Genomic DNA, 20,904 nt, shown 5'->3' on the forward strand with positions numbered 1-20,904 from the left:
ATCAATTAATTAATTAATCCCAGCGTGCCCCACTGGTCAGGCTATTAGTACGATATGAACCAAAGTGTAGCTGCCAAGTGTCCTGCTCTGTTGCCATTCCCAGCATACTGCCTCTGGCAGTGGAGGGAATGCATTGCCATTGTGGCTCGTAGCCACTGATGTCCTGATCCTCCATGGATTTGTGCAATCCTCTTTGAAAGCTATTCAAGTTTTTGGCTGAGCAAATGGTACATGTTGGAGAAACTGCCTCTTCTTCTTTTTCCAGGATCTGTTGCCCTTCCAGGGTCTGGTGACCTTTGAGGAGGTGGCCGTGTATTTCACGGAGGAGGAATGGGCCCTGCTGGATCCCGGCCAAAGAGCTCTGCACAGGGAAGTCATGGAGGAGAATTATGAGACGGTGGCCTCTCTCGGTAAGGGCACTTTCCCCCCTTGACTCATCAATGCTAAAGATATGAATTTAGTACCTGTGCTATTTAACCTTCCCCGACAGGGATGTTGTTAGAGAAATGGGTGGCTGAGCCCCAGATATTTGGGGAAGGACTGCAGCTCAGAGGGGGAACACCTGCTTTGCATGTAGAAGGTCCTAGGTTCAGTCCCTGGTAGGTCCAAGAAGGGTGAAATGATCCTGTAGGAGTTGCTGGAAAAGAGGTGCTTTCTCTGCCTGAGATCCTGGAGATCCATTGGTAATTCTACTAGCCAAGGCTGGGCTAGATGGACAAATTCTCTGATCTGGTGTAATGCAACTTCCTCTGTTCTTGGGGCTTTTTGATCATTAAATGTGAGGAAGGAGCTCCAAAACCCCAGCAGAGCATCTTTTCCTGCATCCCCAGCAGGTAATAGACATTCTGTGACTTATACTCTAAACTCCCAGTGGGAAAAGATGCTCCTGGGAGCATCCAGTGCCTCCTCCCTTCCTCTGCCCAAAGGTCAGCTTTTGTCTTTGAAGCAGGAAGAAGTGGCAGTTCGGAGAAGAGGAAGCGGAGGTGGAGGCTACAGTTTGTAGGGAATGACCTCCAGAAGACAGGACAGAGAGCAAGATTTAGCTTTGCCAGCCCTGGTGGGAAGTCTGGAAACAGAAATGGAGCACAGAGACTGTTTGACTCAGGCAGGGACACAGCGAAGACAGGAGGCAAGAGGGACCCCGAGAAAGGCTCCTTGGCAGCTAGAACAAGGGCCGTTCCCTCAGCTAGCAGAGATCCCGGGAAAGCAGGAATTGCAGCAGCGCCCTTGACGGGAACTTTGCTGCAGCAGGAAAGGGTGCAGAGAAGGCAGGAAGCTGCGGTGGTGAATGAAAAGCAGGGGAGGGTGATGGAGTCAGACCCCAGTTGACATCTGGGGCTAAGAGAGATTTCAAGCAGCAAAAGGAACCGCACAAACTGGAACCCAGAGTGGGACCAGGAGTTCAGTTTTATCCACTTTTGGGAAAGGTTTCAAAGCAGATTCCCACATTGGTTAGCTGAGGGAGTTGTCTCTCCTGACCAGGTCATGTCCTGTGCATACGACTTGCAATGTCATCTCAGCTGAGAAGACCAATTTTAATCCTTAGGCTACTTTTTCCCATCAGGCCTCTTTGTTTCTGTTGCAAAGTGACCCATATAGAAGCCATTTTTAAAGCTCATATTATCAATATTGAGCTGGAGGGTCTCCCAGGCTCATAAAGTAGTAGCCAGCCAACATCACCTTCACCTGTATGAATCTCCCGTGCTTTAAGATCAGCAGATGAGGCCTTCCTGGTGGTCCCTACACGGGATGAAGTACATGGTGATTTTTCAGTAAAGGCTCCTTGACATGGAACATTCTCCCTACGTCGGGCCTCGTCTCTTTATACTTCCATGCTGTCGGTCAAGACACATCTTTTGGGGAAGGTGTTCGGAGGAAGACAGACCCGAAATTCCTGCTGCTTCTAATAGTTGTCATTCAGTGTTTTATTGTGTGTTTGGATAGACTGTGGGAGTTTTTTGGGATGTTTATATATTCTTATCTACTTCTTCTTTATTATAAACTGTCCTGTCCAAAAAGGTGACGTATAATTCACCTACATGACAATGAATAAATAAATATCCACTAATAGCAGAGCTGTAAAAAAATGGAAGAAAATAACGAACTGATAACAGAAACCAGCAATGCCCAATATTGCACCTCATCTTCCTCTCTTCCCTCCTGCAGTAGCAGAAGCAAGACAGGCGTGTGCGTGTGTGATATACATAATAGTTTTTGCCGGCAGTTAGGTCTGACCAGGTGAACCAAGTGGCCAGAGATCCCAGCCAGGAATCTTTTTAGGTCTAGGAATATCTAATGGCCGATCAAGAAAGGAAATCTTTATCAGTGTCTATGTATAATTAACACGTCTAATTTACTGTACTTTGTGGACATAGCCACATATCAGAACATAGGTCTTACACAGCACATACAAAGGGGATGTACGCTAACGTGTTGCATTTCAAAGGACAGCATAGGTCACATTGATTTCCATCTGAAAAGGAGTGATCTCACCTTTGCTGCGTGTGGACCTTAACACTCAGAGCAGGTGGTTCTTTCTTCGACCAGTGTCACGGACAACTGGTAAAAATCCCCAAGGCTGTCTGTCTTTTATAGCTCTAGTTTGTATCTATCTAGACCAGGGTTTCCCGACCTTTGAGCCACAGATGTTGTGGGACTACAACTCCCATCAGCCCCATCCAGCATGGCCAATGGTCAGGAATTATGGGAACTGTACTCCAGCAACATCTGTGGACCAAAGGTTGGGAAACCCTGATCTAGACTCTGTCAGTTCATGCTCATATTACTACTATACTCTTGTTTCCATCATTTGTACTCTCATCCTAACCTGCATCTTGATGCTGATGTTGTATTCTGATAAGTTCTCCTGACTCACCCCTGTACAGCTTCAGCCATATATAGACATGATAATTGGCTGAATGCCCGGACTCCTTATAAAATGTTGATACTTTACGGGAAAGAATTTATTTTGGAACTACTGTAAACAAAACTCAAAGGAAAAAAGACACTTTAACTGGCAGCTTGTCTTTTTATTCATGTTTTGGCTTGTATTGTTTGCGCTACTTTTCCACACATAATTTTATGTAAATCAATTATAAAGAATTGGAGATCGCCAATTTCTATAAATACAGGTGGCCTGTGACACAGTGAATTGCATCCGCTGTTGCTGACTTTACTAGGTTCTGCCCTAGTAGTCTGCAGCCTACTAAGAAGCTGGCTTTACTAGGTTCACCCCCAACAAGCATTTCAAGATGAGCTTCATGCCCAGTGGATGCATGTTCACAAGTGCCAGACTGACCCTACTTGGTCCACACAACTCTGTTGTATTCACCGAGAGCAGGACTTACCTTTGAAAAAAAAAAAATCTCTGTTTGTAACGGCTGAATATTTTCTGGTCAAAAGTAACTAGTCTTGTCTATTTCCTTCAAAGAGTCGGACCTCCATTCGTGTTGGGAAGAAAGAAAAGATCCCTTTATCCAGTATCCCAAAGATGCGACATCAACAGGTAGATGTTCAGCTGCGTTGAGGCCCCATTTTGGTTTGGAAATTGTAGGATTTTTCAGTTCCTGTGTAATATGATTCGTTGCAGATGAATCAGGGTGTGAGTTCTCCTGGAGAACATCTTTGATGTCTTTAAGAAGAGCCTGCTGGATCAGGCCAATGGCAGCATGCCTATAGGAAGCAAGCAAGCAGGACCTGAGTGCAACCCTTGCCCCGTTGGGAGCACAGTGACTGTCTTAAAGCTGCAAAGTGCTCTCTGAAGCACCCTTCCCCCTCCTTTCATAGTGCAGGGAGGGAGGGAAAAAAGGTGCCTTTCAGATGGGCTGCCTGCCAGAGAAGTCCCATGCACAACCGATCTTTCTAAAAAGCAGTGGCTTCCAAAAGGGAACAGGCACCCACAGCCAAGCTGAAACCCTTGGCTTGCTTCTTTCAACTTCAGGAGCTGAATGGGGCTGCTTCACAGAGCAGTGCTGGGAGGGAGAAGTGATTTCCATCCAATGGAAACAGCTTCCCCTTCTGTGAGCAAAGCCCCCTCCAACCACTGATCAGCTGACTGGCAGAAGTGCGCCCCAGTCCAGCAAAGGCGCAATTGGCAGCCCATTTCAAGGTCCTGGTGGTTCTTTTGAAGCCTCACCTTTATCTGCCGCACATCTGATGTCAGATCGGAGGGTGGTGCCTTTATGTCCTCCCTGTAGACTTCCCATTCGCATCTGATCAGGCACTGTGAGGATGCTGGACTAGATATTTATTTTATTTATTTATTTATTTAATTTAATTGATATACCGCCCTAAGCCAAAAAGGCTCTCTGGGCGGTGCGCATGAGAGATAAAACAAGCACAATATATAAATACGATAAGTATAAAAAATCAAAGATCAAAACAAACAATAACAAAGAACCAACAACGTCAAAATACAGCAATAATGAAAATACTGATAAAATACACTATAAAATACAATTTAAAATACACTTTAAAATGCCTGGGAGTATAAAAAGGTTTTCACCTGGCGCCGAAAGGATAGCAGCGTCGGTGCCAGGCGTACCTCATCGGGGAGACTATTCCACAGTTCGGGGGCCACTACCGAAAAGGCCCTAGTTCTAGTCACAACCCTCCAGGCTTCTCGATGGGATGGTACCCGGAGGAGGGCCTTAGATGTTGAGCGCAGTGTATGGGTAGGTTCATATTGGGAGAGGCGTTCCACCAGGTATTGCGGTCCCATGCCGTGTAGGGCTTTATAGGTCAAAACCAGCACTTTGAATTTAGCCCGGAAACAAATAGGAAGCCAGTGCAGATGAGCCAGAACAGGTGTTATATGAGCAGACCTTCTGGTCCACGTCAGTAATCTGGCCGCTGCATTCTGGACTAGCTTTAGTTTCCGAACTATCTTCAAGGGCAGCCCAACGTAGAGCGCATTGCAGTAGTCCAGCCTAGATGTTACCAGAGCGTGAACGACTGAGGCGAGGTCATCACTGTCCAGATAGGGACGTAGCTGGGCTACCAGTCGAAGATGGTAGAAAGCATTCCGTGCCACCGAGGCCACCTGGGTCTCGAGAGACAAGGAAGGATCGAAAAGAACTCCCAAGCTACGAACCTGTTCCTTCAAGGGGAGTGTAACCCCATCAAGAACAGGATGAACATCCTCCATCTGGGCAGTGAAGGCACTCACCAACAGCGTCTAGGTCTTGTCAGGATTGAGCTTCAGTTTGTTAGTCCCCATCCAGTCCATTATCACGGCCAGGCAGCGGTTTAGCACGTTAACAGCGTCACCTGAAGAGGATGAAAAGGAGAAATAGAGCTGCGTGTCATCAGCATACTGTTGACAACGCACCCCAAAACTCCTGTTGACCACACCCAGCGGCTGCATGTAGACGTTGAAAAGCATGGGGGACAGTACCGATCCCTGCAGAACTCCACAACGGAGAGTCCAGGGTGTCGAGCAATGTTCCCCAAGCACTACCTTCTGGTGACGACCCACCAAGTAGGAGCGGAGCCACTGCCAAGCAGTACCCCCAACTCCCAACTCCGTGAGTCTCCCCAGAAGGATACCATGGTCAATGGTATCAAAAGCAGCTGAGAGATCAAGGAGAATCAACAGGGTCACACTCCCCCTGTCCCTCTCCCGACAGAGGTCATCATACAGGGCGACCAAGCTGTTTCAGTGCCAAAACCGGGCCTAAAACCAGATTGAAACGGATCTAGATAATCAGTGTCATCCAAGAGTGTCTGGAGCTGGCCGGCAACCACCCGCTCCAGGATCTTGCCCTGGAATGGAACATTCGCCACAGGTCTATAGTTGTTCAAGTTATCTGGGTCCAAGGAGGATTTCTTCAGGAGCGGTCTCACCACCGCCTCTTTTAGGCAGTCAGGGACCACTCCCTCTCTTAAAGAGGCATTTATTACCTCCTTGGCCCAGCCGGCGGTTCCGGTCCTGCCAGCTTTCACCAGCCAAGAGGGGCAAGGATCCAGTACAGACGTGGTCACCCGCACCAGTCCAAGGATCCTGTCAACATCCTCAAGCTGCACAGACTGAAACTCATCCAATAAATGAGGACAAGACCGTGATCTGGATACTTCATTAGGTCCAACTGCTATAATATTGGAGTCTAAGTCCCGGCGAATGCATGCGATCTCATCTTGGAAGTGCTCGGCGAACTCATCACAGCGGGCTACAGATGAATCTATAATATCCCGAGGACCAGAATGTAAAAGCCCTCGCACAATTTTAAAGAGCTCCGCTGGGCAGGAGAGTGATGACTTAATAGTATCAGCAAAATATCTCTTTTTTGCTGCCCTCACCGCTACTATATACAGCTAAGAACAAGCACTTACCAAGGTGTAATTGCATTCATCGGGAGTTCGCCTCCATCTGCACTCAAGCCTCCTCCTCTCTTGCTTCATCGCTCTCAGCTCCAAGGTATACCATGGAGCTGTATGAGCTCTGCATAGGAGGGGGCGCATGGGAGCGATCGTGTCAACCGCCCGGGTCATTTCCGTATTCCACAGTTCAACCAGGGCTTCGACAGGAGCGCCAGTCTTCTCAGTCGGAAAAACCCCCAGAGCCCTTTGGAAACCCTCAGGATCCATTAGTCTCCGGGGGCGGACCAATTTAATTGGTCCCCCGCCTTTGCAGAGGGAAAGGGCTGCTGTGAGCCTAAACTTCAGCAAGCGGTGATCTGTCCATGACAAAGGAATAGATGATAAATCCCCAACCTCCAGATCACCATCTCCATGTCCAGTGACGAAGATCAAATCAAGGGTATGTCCCGACACATGCGTCGGGCCAGAAACAAATTGAGACAGCCCCATGGTTGTCATGGAAACCATGAAGTCCTGAGCCGCCCCAGATAAAGCAGATAGGCCTGTGGTCTGATTCCACAGGGCTGTTCTGAGGAAGAGCCGCTAGGTTGAAGTTCCTTTTCTACCTGCTGAGGAATCCCCCAAATTAAGATGGCTGGATTGGTTTCCACAGAGCCCCTGAGTGGAGATTTATGTACACCTCCAGGCAACTGGTCAGGAGGATAACTTGGGTCCCTGTACTAATCAGTTCCAGATCTAAAATCTTGGTTTGCTTTGGGGAGGAGAGGATAATTTGGGAATGTCAAAACTAGGCTTCACCTCTTGGCTGGAAGAGCATGATCCAGTTGTATGTGGCTCTGATGAAAGGGAGAGATCAGTAGGTATGGACTTGAAAGATGACTCAGGGAAGCCGTAGAAGGATTTCACAACACTGAATCTTGGTGGTCTCCAGGAACCCAGAGGGAGTACCCCAACACCGCAAATACCCCACGCTTCCCCCACATAGGTGTAGGGTTGGCAATAGCGTGTGCTATGTGCCTTTGAAGCACTCTCTATTTTCAGCAGTAATCAAAAGTGTGACATCAAATATAAATGCTTTCTTAAAAGAGGAAAGAGGAAAATTACAAGCATGCACATTCACTCTCAAATCAGCAAAGCTTCTCCAATGGCTCCTTAGCAGCAATGAAGTAGCTTGTAGGCATGAAAGATCTTCCTTACTCTGCCAGCTCAGCAGAGGGGCACCCCCATGCTCCAAAAGCAATGCCCAGGCTACTGGGACTAAGTGGTAGCTCAGAGAACATAGGATCCATCTTTGGATGGTCAGGGAGTGATGACGTGTTCTTTTTATACCCTCACCGATGTTCCCCCCTCTTACTTAAAGATGTTTTAATGTCAAATCTCTGAAATTAGTTGGTCACTACCCTTCCACATCTCCTTCTTTCCTGGAAAGTGTCTGCCCCTGACTACATAGGTTGTTTTCAAAGTGCACACTTGTTTGACTTTTTGAAATTAAACTTTGTGGTTTCTGTCTCCTTTTGGTTCTGCTATTTGTGACCTTCGGGACTTTCTAAACCTCAAATATCAATCATTGGTGACCCAAAGTGACCTGCTCTTTTAAAGCTTTTCCCTAACAAATACTGATGCCATTTTATGATCTACATGTCCCTGTGCTATTCATCTCCAGGAGATCTAAGATCGTTCTTTGTTATGGAGAGAGGAGAATAATTTCAGTTCAGAACTAACTAGCTTATCTGTATCTTTGAAAGAAATGTCAAACCTGGGCTTAGTCTCTTGGCTGGAAGAACAAGATCTAATTGTACAGGGCTTTGATGAAGGGGAGAGATCAGTCGGGCATTCCCCTTACGGTTCAGAGCACCATTGCAAACTCGTGTAGTGTTGGTCTTTGGCCATCCCTGTCTTAGCTCAGCTAAGTTTAATCCCTTGAATCTTCAGATGGAATTGGGAAGTGTCTTTATCTGAAAACCTGCAGAGCAGCTGCCAGCCAGTATTGACAGTACTGAGCTCGAGGGACCAGGGGTCTGATTCAGTATATCACAACTTCATTTGTTCCTATATTTCTGTCTGACCGGCTCTTTTGACTGCAGTCAAATTATTAAGAATCAAGGAGAAGTGAGCTCTGCCCAGTTTGTCCTGTTCTGCAGACTTGCTGCCCTTCTCTTCCCCCGCACCCCACTTTTCATTGCATACTATTTTAGAAATATATATCACAGTTGTATGGCAGTAGGAGGAAACCCAGACAAATCTGGGCTTAGTGACATCAAGTGTTATATGGACCTGAAAGGAATTTATGTTGCTGTGTGAGACTGCAGGATATTCAGGTAACCTTGCTTTCATCTGGCCATGCAAAGATAACGTAAAATCTTTATTACGGTCCAAGACCACCGGTATAATTACGGATCCTCTGAATATCAGAGTGGAGATAGAATACAATACAGTATCAGTGCAGTGAGAAAGCTAAAAAGCTAAAACCGGGTCCACATAGTAATCTAGCTAAAACCTTGATCTAATAGACATCGCATTAGGTCCCTCCTGCGAGCCATAGCAGCTGTGCAGAACGAGGCGACCTCAGAGTGATGCGTGATTTTGAATCTGCCATTAAATATTGTAAAATCATAGCTTCTGGGCTCAGAGGAAGATTAGATAAAAGTGGGGAGATGAACTTAAGGCGGAGATCTGAATAAGAAGGGCAGCAAAGTAGTACAAGGTTCACTGTCTCCACCGCATCTGCTCCACAGGGGCAAGTTCGATCATAATAATCGACTCCCTTGTATCTACCCTCCATTAGTGCCGAGGGCAGAACATTGAATCGTGCCAGGGTAAAAGCTCTCCTGAGTTTCGGGGTAGATAAACTTGAAATGTAAGTGGCCAAGATACAGGGATTTACATTAATATGGCATTGTGAATAAGTGGCAACTAGGCTCATGTTGTTCTGATACTCAACATCTTTGAGGCGTTGGATGATTGTTGTTTTAGCAGTCGTATGGCCTAGGGCACCAATCGCTGGGAGCGAAAAACCGAGAGTTCCGAATTTGTGAATCATTACCCGTTGCCATTGAGATTGGAAGGAATCTTCCAAAGTTAATGGGGGCAATCCCGTGGGTAAAAATAGCAGCTTCATCCAGTAGTTAAATTTTAATATCCAAGCGTGGGTCTCAATCAGAAGGGCACCTAATTCCAAGCATAAGGTCACACTGGGGACACATCTCGGAGCGCCCAAAACGGACCTCATGAATTTAGATTGTACCCTCTCCAACCATGCATAATTGCCTCCACTACAAATTTGGGTCCCGTAAAGAAGTTGAGGAAGCACCTTGGCGTTGAATACCTGGACTGCTGCCAGAATGTACTGACCGCCCTTTGTATAAAAGAAGGTCAGTAAAGCTCTGGCTGATTTCTGTGCGGTCGTAGCAGACTGGACAAAATGCGCATTCCAAGAACCTAAGGGATGGAATGCAATGCCAAGGTAACTGAAGGCGTTGACTTGGTCAATAATATGGTTGTCAATTTGCCAGCGGTGTTTATGTCTACTTTGGCGAAAACTAAAACCTTGCATTTCGCATAGTTAATTCTCAAAAGTTCATCCACACAAAAGGAGGCAAGTTCTCTTAAGAGATGACGTAAGCCCACCTGCGTTTGGGATAACAGGGCAATGTCGTCGGCATATAGAAGACAGGTTAAGTGTCTCCTTGCCAAGACAGGAGGGTGAGAGTTTACTGCCGACAGGCGTTTTGTCAGCGAGTTTTATACATATTGAATAGGGAGGGAGGGCCATGCAAAGATAAAAGGGGGAGAATTATGGAGATGCAAAAATAGAGAAGCAGATAATTGGGCTTCATCTGTGATGAAATGCTTTGTTTTTGCCTTGAAATTCCAATGTGTTTTTTTCAACCCTCTTCCCCCTCAGCAGGTGACCGGCAGAATGTGAATTATAGAAAACCACAGATTGTGCCACTGGTAATAGCCAAGACTGAGAGTCAAAAAGAGATATTTGGAAATCACAGGGGACCAAAAATGTCTGAAAGAAAGCAGCCAAAGAATGGGAGCAAGAAATCCTCTACTTGTCATAGTTTTCATCAAAGAACACACACCGGAGAAAAACCATTTAAATGCATGGAATGTGGAAAGAGCTTCAGTGTAAAAAATAGCCTTACTTCACATCACAGAACCCACACAGGAGAGAAACCATTTAAATGCAAGGAGTGTGGAAAGAGCTTCAGTGAGAGCAGTAAACTTACTTTACATCACAGAACCCACACAGGGGAGAAACCATTTAAATGCAGGGAGTGTGGAAAGTGCTTCAGTCAGAGCAGTCACCTTACTTTACATGAAAGAACCCATACAGGCGAGAAACCATTTAAATGCAGGGAGTGTGGAAAGTGCTTCAGTGTAAACAGTAACCTTACTTTACATGAAAGAACCCATACAGGGGAGAAACCATTTAAATGCAGGGAGTGTGGAAAGAGCTTCAGTCAGAGCAGTCACCTTACTTTACATCACAGAACCCACACAGGGGAGAAACCATTTAAATGCATGGAGTGTGGAAAGAGCTTCATTCAGAGCAGTGAGCTTACTTCGCATCAAAGAACCCACGCAGGGGAGAAACCATTTAAATGCATGGTGTGTGGAAAGAGCTTCCCTCAGAATGGTCAACTTACATCACATGAAAGAACCCACACAGGGGAGAAACCATTTAAATGCAGGGAGTGTGGAAAGAGCTTCAGTGTAAACAGTAAACTTATTTTACATCACAGAACCCACACAGGGGAGAAGCCATTTAAATGCAGTGAGTGTGGAAAGAGCTTCAGTCAGAGCAGTGAAGTTACTTTGCATCAAAGAACCCACACAGGGGAGAAGCCATTTAAATGCAAAGAGTGTGGAAAGCGCTTCAGTCAGAGCAGTCACCTTACATTACATGAAAGAACCCACACAGGGGAGAAACCTTTTAAATGCAGTGAGTGTGGAAAGAGCTTCAGTCTAAGCAGTAGCCTGAAATTACATCACCGGACTCACACAGGGGAGAAACCATTTAAATGCATGGAGTGTGGAAAGAGCTTGAGTCAGAGAGGTCACCTTACTTCGCATCAAAGAACCCATACAGGGGAGAAACCGTTTAAATGCAGGGAGTGTGGAAAAAGCTTCAGTCGAAGCTGTAGCCTTAAATTACATCACAGAACCCACACAGGGGAGAAACCATTTAAGTGCAAGGAGTGTGGAAAGAGCTTCAGTCGAAGCAGTAGCCTTAAATTACATCACAGAACCCACACAGGGGAGAAACCATTTAAATGCAGGGAGTGTGGAAAGAGCTTCAGTCGAAGCAGTCACCTTACTTTGCATCAAAGAACCCATACAGGGGAGGAACCGTTTAAATGCAGGGAGTGTGGAAAAAGCTTCAGTGTAAGCAGTAGCCTTGTTTTACATCACAGAACCCACACGGGAGAAACCATTTAAATGTAGTGAGTGGAAAGAGGTTCAGTCAGAGCACACTTACTTCGCATGAAAAAACACTATGGAGTAACTTTTTTAATGCACGGAGTATGGAAAGAGATTCAATGAAAGAAACAATTGAAATGTAGGGAGTATGGAAAGAACTTCAATGGGAGCTTTATTCTTCATCTTGCAGGCTACATAGATTAAAGCCCTATACAGGTTGGGGCCAGGATGCTTAAAAGATTATCTCACCTGTTATATATGCAGCCCAGCACTGAAGTCTGCAGAAGATGGCCTCTTACGCATACCATCTCATTGGGAAGTCCACTGTGCATGATAGAGAAACCTGGCCTTTTGTGTGGTGGCATCTACTTTTTTGAACTTCCTCCTGTTACATATCAGACAGGTGTCTTTTTTGTGTGTGTGTGTGGTGCCTATAGAAGACCTTTTTCAACAAACGTTTTAAGGGCAGACCTTTATTACTGTTTTTATGGGATTTTAAAATGTTTTTCATTGGTTTGCATATGATTTTTTTATTATTGTTGGTATTTTTGAGATACTTTCAGGGAAGTGATTTATAAATGAAAATAAAATAATACTAGTCCTTGTTTCTAATGGTCTCCTTACTGATTGTTTTCATATAGTTTAGTTTAGCATACCTTTAACTGTTGATTTTATTGATTTTTAGTGTTTTTTTAAATGTTGATTTTTTATTGACCATTTTAATGTACATTTTATATCCTTTATAAAATTCTTCTGCAGTGTACACATTTTATTAATATAAATAACTAAAACATGTATTTTTGTGTATAACATGGTTTTTATTGGCCTCTCAATTGCGGAGTGCCACTGGGATCTATCCTCTCCCCCATGCTATTCAACATCTATGTAAAACCGCTGGGAGCCATCATCAGGAGATTCGGGCTGCAGTGTCACCAATATGCAGATGACACTCAGCTCTATCTCTCGTTTAAGTCCTCACCAGAGTTGGCTGTGGATACCATGTACAAGTGCCTGGATTCTGTAAGTGAATGGATGGGAAGGAATAGGCTGAAACTAAACCCCGACAAGACCGAGGTGTTGCTCGTGGGGGACAAGAGAAGGTTGGGGGATATAGACCTGATGTTTAATGGGGTAAGATTACCCCTGAAAGACCAGGTCCGTAGCCTTGGGGTCATTCTTGACTCCCAGCTGTCTATGGAGGCTCAGGTCTCAGCAGTGAGCCGGGTGGCTTGGTGTCAATTACATCTGCTACGGAGGCTACAACCCTGCCTTCCTGTACATCTGCTCCCACGGGTGATACATGCCCTGGTCTCCTCTCACTTAGACTACTGTAATGTGCTCTACGTGGGGTTACCCTTGAAAACGGTCCGGAAATTACAGCTGGTACAGAATGCGGCGGCGCGCTTGATTAAGAACAGCCGTCGCCATGATCATATCACCCCGGTGTTAGTGGATCTACACTGGTTACCAGTTGTTTACTGGGTCCAATTCAAGGTGTTGGTATTGACCTTTAAAACCCTATACAGTTCCGGCCCAGTTTATCTGAAGGAGTGCTTCCAGCATCACCAATTATGCCGCATGACAAGATCAGCCACACAAGACCTTCTCTCGGTCCCATCAGTTAAAACAGCTAGGCTGGTGAGGACTAGAAAGAGGGCATTTTCGATTGTGGCCCCCACCCTCTGGAACTCCCTTTCGATCTTCGCCACACCCCCTCCCTGACAGGTTTCCGCCGGGCCTTAAAGACCTGGCTATTCAGGCAGGCCTATGGGGTCTCTGGGGATGGGTCAGTTTCTAATGTTGTTTAATGCTGTTTAATTTTATTATATTTTTGGTTGTATTGTATTTTATCATGATATTGTACGTCGCCTAGAGTGGCTGTTTATTCGGCCAGATAGGCGACTCAAAAATAAAATTTTATTTATTATTATTATTTATTATTTTGCTTAGATATTTTTTGTATTGGCTATTCTAACATCTTTCATAAAGTAAAATGAATTCACTACTTTTCTGCTGATGTATTTTAAATATATTTTCCAAACTGATTTCACTCCGCAGTCTCATCTGGTCTCAGTGCTATTTCCTAGCAGGCAAATGAAGGACCTCACTGTCATCTGGTGCGCATAGAGAAAAGGAGTGAGAATTGGGTTTTGTCAACGGTCACATAGCCAAATGGCTTCTCCAGGCAATAGAAGGGCCTTTAGGAAAGGCAGCAAAGCTGCAGAAAATCTCTGCTTAAATTATTGGGGGAGGCAGTTTGTTGGGATAGATAGTTCTGGGCCAGATATATCAATGGTCTGGTAACTTCAAACTAATCCATGTTGTGTAACTAATTCATGTTATGCAATTGTTAATGATGCTTCCCTGTAGTTTCTCTGTGGGAAGCAGTATGCCTCTGAATGCCATTTTCTGGGAATCAGAAGTGTGAAGATTACTGACTGGGAGGTCAGTTGCACAACTGCTGATCTTGGGGACTAGGTTGCTTGAAGCACTTCCTGTTCCTGTCCCTTCCTGCCTCTTCCTTGGGATCTAGCCAGTAAAAGTGATTAGACTGGTGAGCTGGTGGTGTTGTTGTTGTTCCCAATGTAAATAACAGGTGCATGTCAGGACCCCACTAGGGATCAACTGCCCTGCACCTTCAATTTAGTGTTGCAAAGCTCATCGTGCAATTGTTTGTTGCATGATTGGTATCTCCTCTAGTTTGGCCCTCAGACTGGCAGTGGCTGTCCAAGGTCCTGTTCTCCAGCCTTCTTGCCTGAGAGCCTTTTGACTGGAAAGTTCTTCTGCCTCCACCTCGTGCGCTCTGCCCAATGAGTAGGAGTCCCTCCCACAGGTTCCAGACTTTAATAACCTTGATTTTGAAAGTAGTTGTGTCAGAAACTCATTTCACAGAAAGCAAACTGGTGAGGTTTGGCCCAGAACTTGAATACAAGGCAGAGGTGGAGTCTGAGCCCAAGCACACAAGAGCACTTCTTTGAACCCAGTATTTTTCCTGTGATAGCACATCTATTTCACTGAAGGCAAACTCTATTTCTCTCCCCCTTCTGCCAGCCGACTTGCCCCTCCAATCTCTCTTTCTCTCTCCCCAATTTACCAGCCGTTCGCAACCTGATAGCAGCACCAATAGTGCTGCTTAGTGGACCTACAAACAGCAAGAAAAGGTATTGCTGATCACCCCAGAGGTTCCTGGGTCATCCTGTGTTATCTCCCATTTCCCAACAAAAGGAGAGGCAGCAACATGTCTGGCTGGTGAATTTTGGTAGGTCTGGCTGATTGGGAAGTCGCCGTTCCGGGCTTTTTTACGTAAAGAACGGGTATCGGAATGTGGTTTGCGTGGACGTTTTGTGTCTTATTGCATGCATCCCATGTAGTCATGTGGGACTGGTGAATTTCAGAGGTCTGGCTTGCTGGGAAGTCCCCGTTCGGGGCTGTTCATTCCGTTCCGGAGGGCATTTTGGTTGTTAAAGGGTTGATAAAAATGCTATCGGGATGGTTTTTGTTCCTAAATGTTGTTCTCATGTGTCTCTAACACATCCTAGTGTTTTTGGTATCAATTTCTTTTCTAAAGAGCCCATTCCGGCGTGTTCCGTTCCAGCTTTTACACCGTCCCTCCTGAACACTTTACTTTTTACACACAGATGTGTATATTGTATATATCACACAGCACACACGCCTATCTTGCCACTGCTTCTGCGGGAGGCAAGAGAGGAAGATGAGGTGCAATATTGGGACAGAAGGGAGGGAGGAGAATGTTGGCAGTGGGGGGGCAGAAGCAGCTTTTGCCACTTAGTCCTCCGATGGGTTAAGGCAAGGAGTTCTGGTTCCTGGAGAGGCAGGAAGTCTTAATCACATGGAGGGGGGAGGGAATATTGAAGGGGAAGTGGGGGGGCTGTCTTAATTCGTATTCCGGGTAAAGAAAGAATTCGTGCAGAGGAGAAAGAGGTGCAAAGGGGGTGGAGGATTTGGTATTTTTGTTGGGGGGTGAGGGAAGGGGGGGCCACTCCCTCCTTTTCCTCTGGCGGTCCCTGGTGCATGCAATCCATTTGCAAAATGCCGCGGGGTTGGCTTTGCAAGGCCGTCTTGGAAGCCAGAGCCCGGGCAAGGGGACGCAGCTTTGCAGAGGGGCACTTGGGGGGCGGCTGTATGTTGGGGGTTGATGTCCTGTGTTGTTTTGAGGGCCACAGCTGGGGGAGGGGAGCTGCCTTTGCAATTCCTGGGCCTGACAGGGGACTGATGAGGGAAGGAAGATTTGTTTTTTGGGAGGGGGAGGGGGTGATGGAAAAGCCCCCCCTTCCCTCTGGGAACCCATAGAAAGTGTGTGGAGGGGGCCTGATCCACGCAGTCCAGAGGCAAAGTGTGGCCAAAACTGTTTCCACTGAAGCTGCCCCCCAACCGTTTTGCAGGTCAGCCCATTCCCCCCAAGGATGGAATGCAGCTCAGGTAGGGGGAAAGGGGGGACCTCTTGATGCAGCCTTGTTGGGGGGCACATTGGAGGGGAGGGGAGAATGCTGTGCTGCTTTTCTGCCCCACAGCTGGAGGGAGAGCCCCTTTTGGATTTCCTCCACTGGAAGAGGGGCTGGTCAGTTTCCCTCCAACATCGAAGCCCCCTTGGGGTGGATCTCAGCTTCTCTTGCAGGATTGGCCCATCTGTGGGGGTGCTGGCAGCCAGCGTCCCCCCTGTCCAAAGCACAATAGCTGGGCAGTGGTCGCAAGAGCCCTGTAAGGCGGTCTCGGATGAGAGGCTGTGGCTAATGTAGTGGTTAGGGAATATTCTTCAACCCGAGGGCCACATTTACGCACAAGCAGCAGTCCAAGGGCCAATTTACTGTCAAATGCCAGAGTGGGTAGAGCTATGGATGTGTCACTGACATTTGTATAGTAGAGTCTCTTGTAGCCAGGAACAAGTCAGACATTTCTTCAGCGCAATTAATTAATTATTAGATTTATATCCTGCCCTTTCTCCCAGTAGGAGCCCAGGACAGCAATACAGAGCTCTCTAAGGAGCGGGGTCAGAGCACGGGGGGCGGGGGAGAGAAAAAAACTGCTTTCCCTCCAAATTTTCCACTTTTGTTATGGGCCTTCACATCTCTACAGTAGTGTAGTGGCAAATTCAGAAGTGCAGGGTCCATTCATGATAGCGATGCCCCCTCCCATCCTGTTCCTGCTGGGTTGAGAATGAGATGCATGTTAATGCCTTCTCCCACAGCCAGAAGCGAAAAGCATGGAAGGGCAAAGTGTTGCCTACTGAGAAGAGTCTCAGCGGCTGGTTTCACCTCCTTTCACTCTGATTCACTCTAATTATCAGGAAAGAACAAGGAAGCATGTTAGAAGATTCTTCTCAGTGGCTAATACACTCTCCTTTCTTGCTGATTGGCTCATAGGTTGCTGGAGACATGGGGACTCTGCTAAGAGCCTGCTCCCAAAAAAGTAAGGGGTCTAAGACCCCTCCCCCCCAGATCTATGCAGGTCTCTGGGTCTACTTTTGTTCAGCCCAGCCCACCTCACTGGATTGTTGTGAGGATAAACTTTTATGTGCCACTCTAGATTTCAGACATCCACTCTGTGTGGGACCTTCCACATCTGTGGAAGTGTGTGTGTCTATTGTATTGGAATCACAGTTTAATGCTGAACTATGTCCACAGAGACCCAGGTTCAAATCCCTGCTCAGGAGTGAAATTCAGGTGGTGTCCTGGTCCCAGTGACAGTGTTGTTGTGAAGACAAAAGGAGGGGGACAAATTATGTTTCCCACGGTGAGCTCATTAGAGGAAAGCCTGCATAGAAATATAAAAATATATTGAAATGTTTGGATAAACCTATAATAAGCAAATCAACTTATTACCCCAGTTGCTCAACCCTGGGTGGTGAGTTTGCTGTTAAGCTTTCCACCTTGTGCATCACCTCTCCAACTTGGAGTAGTGTTCTGTAACTTGGTGCCCTCCAGGTATGGTTGGACCAACTCCCATCAGCCCTGGACAACATGGCAAAATGCCAGGGATGATGGGAGTTGTAGTCCAGAAATGTCTAAAGGTTAACTCAGATTATACAAGTGGATGGTACCAAATAACGTGTCCTGCTGATCTTGAAATGGGTGTATTGCAAGTAGTTCTTCATACTCTTTTCATTGCCCAGTGAGCTGAACCAGACTGAATGCATCTCACTTTTCCTCTCCCCATATTTCTGATGGAAAGACTGGAGGTGTTTTGCATCCCCAGGAAGCTCCAAGATGGAGTCATTTGACCAAATTCACCCCCAGTATTTCTTTACAATGTGTGCAAAACCTATTTTTTTGCCAACTGTCAGGGAGATGACATGGAATTAATATCTGTGCAGATTAAAATTTTAATTATATCCATGATGAAAAGGGCCCAATAATAAAGCCTGAAATGGTTCACAATGTGATGAAGAAACTCTGTGGGGCTCAGGAATTAAAGACTTTGCGGAAGCAGAAGCAGAGATGAGAGGTGAGGGGTCCGACATGGGTGAAATTCCTGGGGGTAGCAAAGGACAGAAGAGGTGCCCAAGCGTGGAGAAAAGTCTGGAAGAAACTGGAGAATGTTCTGAGAGAGATTTGGGGCCTTTAAGGCCTTTTGCAGATCAAGCATTGTGGGGGAAAACAACAGAGGAAAGGGACGTGCCATTTATTGATTTGGATTGAGGCTGCTTATAACATTCAAACCTCTGGAACCCAAATTTGCATGAAGGATGAAATCCCTCCCATCCTCCGTCTCTCCCCTGCAGGCCTTTGAGAGCTGCTCCCTACGAAACGTGCATCATGGTGAAAGCTGTGGGAGTCCCAGAGCTGGCCTAGTTTACTCCTCCCTCTCAGGCAGCGCCATGGCCTCAGAGGCACCGTCCGGATCGTCTCTTTTGTGGGATAGAGTGGAAAGAGCAGCCGGGCAGCCCAATCAGGTAAGGGGAGGATCATTGGGGGAGAGACCGAGGGGACAGCTGGGGTGCGTCTCCCTGAGCATAGCAGGGAGGGCTCTGGGACAATACTACCTCTGAGGCTGCATAAGGAGAGCCTGCCGGATCAGGCCAATAGCCCGTCTGTTCCAGCAGCCGGTTCTTGCAGTGGCCGACCAGATGCCTGTGGGAAGCCTGCAAGCAGGACCTGAACACATGAGCACTCGCCCCACTTGTGATTCGGTGACACGTGTCTGGCAGAACTCTGGCAAAACTCCTAAAATACACTCTTGGAGAGGTGGGATCTTTTTTGAGAGTCAATCAAGCTCTGCCCTGCAATTGTGTCTAAGTAGTGTAAAATCCAGAAATACTCACCCCCACAAAATCTAAATAAAAAGTAACTGTACTAAAGAAATGCAAAGAAAAAGAGAGTGAGACAGCTTCAAGAGAGTCACACGGCTTGGTACCAAAATACCTGATGGAACGCCTCTCCTGACACGAACCCACCCGTATACTACGCTTAACATCTAAGGCCCTCCTCCGGGTGCCCACTCCGAGGGAAACTCGGAGTCTGGCAATAAGGGAGAGGGCCTTCTGAGTGGTGGCCCCCAAATTATGGAATGATTTCTGTGATGAGGTGAGCCTGGCGCCAACACTGTTATCTTTTCGGCGCCAGGTCAAGACTTTCCTCTTCTCCCAGGCATTTTAGCATGTGCTTTTAAATTGCTTTTTAAAATGTATTTTTAGATTTCTATACTGCTTTGTGGTAAACCACCCAGAGAGCTTCGGCTATGGGGTTGTATATAAATGCAATAAAATCAATCAATTAATTAATTAATCCCAGCGTGCCCCACTGGTCAGGCTATTAGTACGATATGAACCAAAGTGTAGCTGCCAAGTGTCATGCTCTGTTGCCATTCCCAGCATACTGCCTCTGGCAGTGGAGGGAATGCATTGCCATTGTGGCTCGTAGCCACTGATGTCCTGATCCTCCATGGATTTGTCCAATCCTCTTTGAAAGCTATTCAAGTTTTTGGCTGAGCAAATGGTACATGTTGGAGAAACTGCCTCTTCTTCTTCCAGGATCTGTTGCCCTTCCAGGGTCTGGTGACCTTTGAGGAGGTGGCCATGTATTTCACGGAGGAGGAATGGGCCCTGCTGGATCCTGGCCAAAGAGCTCTGCACAGGGAAGTCATGGAGGAGAATTATGAGACGGTGGCCTCTCTCGGTAAGGGCACTTTTCCCCCTTGACTGATGAATGCTGAAGATATGAATTTAGTACCTGTGCTATTTAACCTTCCCCGGCAGGGATTTTGTTAGAGAAATGGGTGGCTGAGCCCCAGATATTTGGGGAGGGACTGCAGCTCAGAGGGGGAACACCTGCTTTGCATGTAGAAGGTCCTTGGTTCATTCCCTGGTAGGTCCAAGAAGGGTGAAATCCTGTAGAGTTGCTGGAAAAGAGGTGCTTTCTCTGCCTGAGATCCTGGAGATCCATTGCTAGTTCTAGTAGCCAAGGCTGGGCTAGATGGACAAATTCTCTGATCTGGTGTAATGCAACTTCCTCTGTTCTTGGGGCTTTTTGATCATTCAATGTGAGGAAGGAGCTCCAAAACCCCAGCAGAGCATCTTCTCCTGCATCCCCAGCAGGTAATTGACACTCTGTGACTTATACTCTAAACTCCCAGTGGGAAGAGATGCTCCCGGGAGCACCTCCTGCCTCCTCCCTCTTCCTTCCTCTGCCCAAAGGCCAGCTTTTGTCTTTGAAGCAGGAAGAAGCGGCAGTTTGGAGAAGAGGAAGCGGAGGTGGAGGCTACAGTTTGTAGGGAATGACCTCCAGAAGACAGGACAGAGAGCAAGATTTAGCTTTGCCAGCCCTGGTGGGAAGTCTGGAAGCAGAACTGGAGCACAGAGACTCTTTGACTCAGGCAGAGACACAGCAAAGGCAGCAGGCAAGAAGGTCCCCGAGAAAGGCTCCCTGCCAGGTGGAACAAGGGCCGTTCCCTCAGCTAGCAGAGATCCCGGGAAGCAGGAATTGCAGCAGCGCCCTTGAAAGGGGACCTTTGCTCCGGCAGGAAAGGGTCCAGAGAAGGCAGGAAGCTGCGGTGATGAATGAAAAGCAGGGGAGAGTGATGGAGTCAGACCCCAGTTGACATCTGGGGCTAAGATAGATTTCAAGCAGCAAAAGGAACCGCACAAACTGGAACCCAGAGTGGGACCAGGAGTTCAGTTTTATCCACTTTTGGGAAAGGTTT

The 20,904-nt window shown here is 46.8% G+C and overlaps 1 protein-coding gene across 1 annotated transcript in view; it reads left to right on the forward strand.

Annotated features, from left to right (window-relative positions):
- The first annotated feature begins 300 nt into the window (after positions 1–300).
- The window catches only part of LOC133381714 (oocyte zinc finger protein XlCOF6-like), a 28,687-nt gene continuing 8,083 nt past the window's right edge, over positions 301–20,904 (forward strand). Inside the window, exons 1-3 of the mRNA XM_061621122.1 lie at positions 301–410; positions 3,431–3,505; positions 10,223–11,712. Coding sequence (XP_061477106.1) covers positions 377–410; positions 3,431–3,505; positions 10,223–11,712 — 1,599 coding nt within the window. The 5' untranslated portion in view covers positions 301–376. The remainder of the gene's footprint in view (positions 411–3,430; positions 3,506–10,222; positions 11,713–20,904) is intronic.

The sequence above is a fragment of the Rhineura floridana genome, chromosome 3 (assembly GCF_030035675.1).
Source record: "Rhineura floridana isolate rRhiFlo1 chromosome 3, rRhiFlo1.hap2, whole genome shotgun sequence".
Lineage (NCBI taxonomy): Eukaryota > Metazoa > Chordata > Lepidosauria > Squamata > Rhineuridae > Rhineura > Rhineura floridana.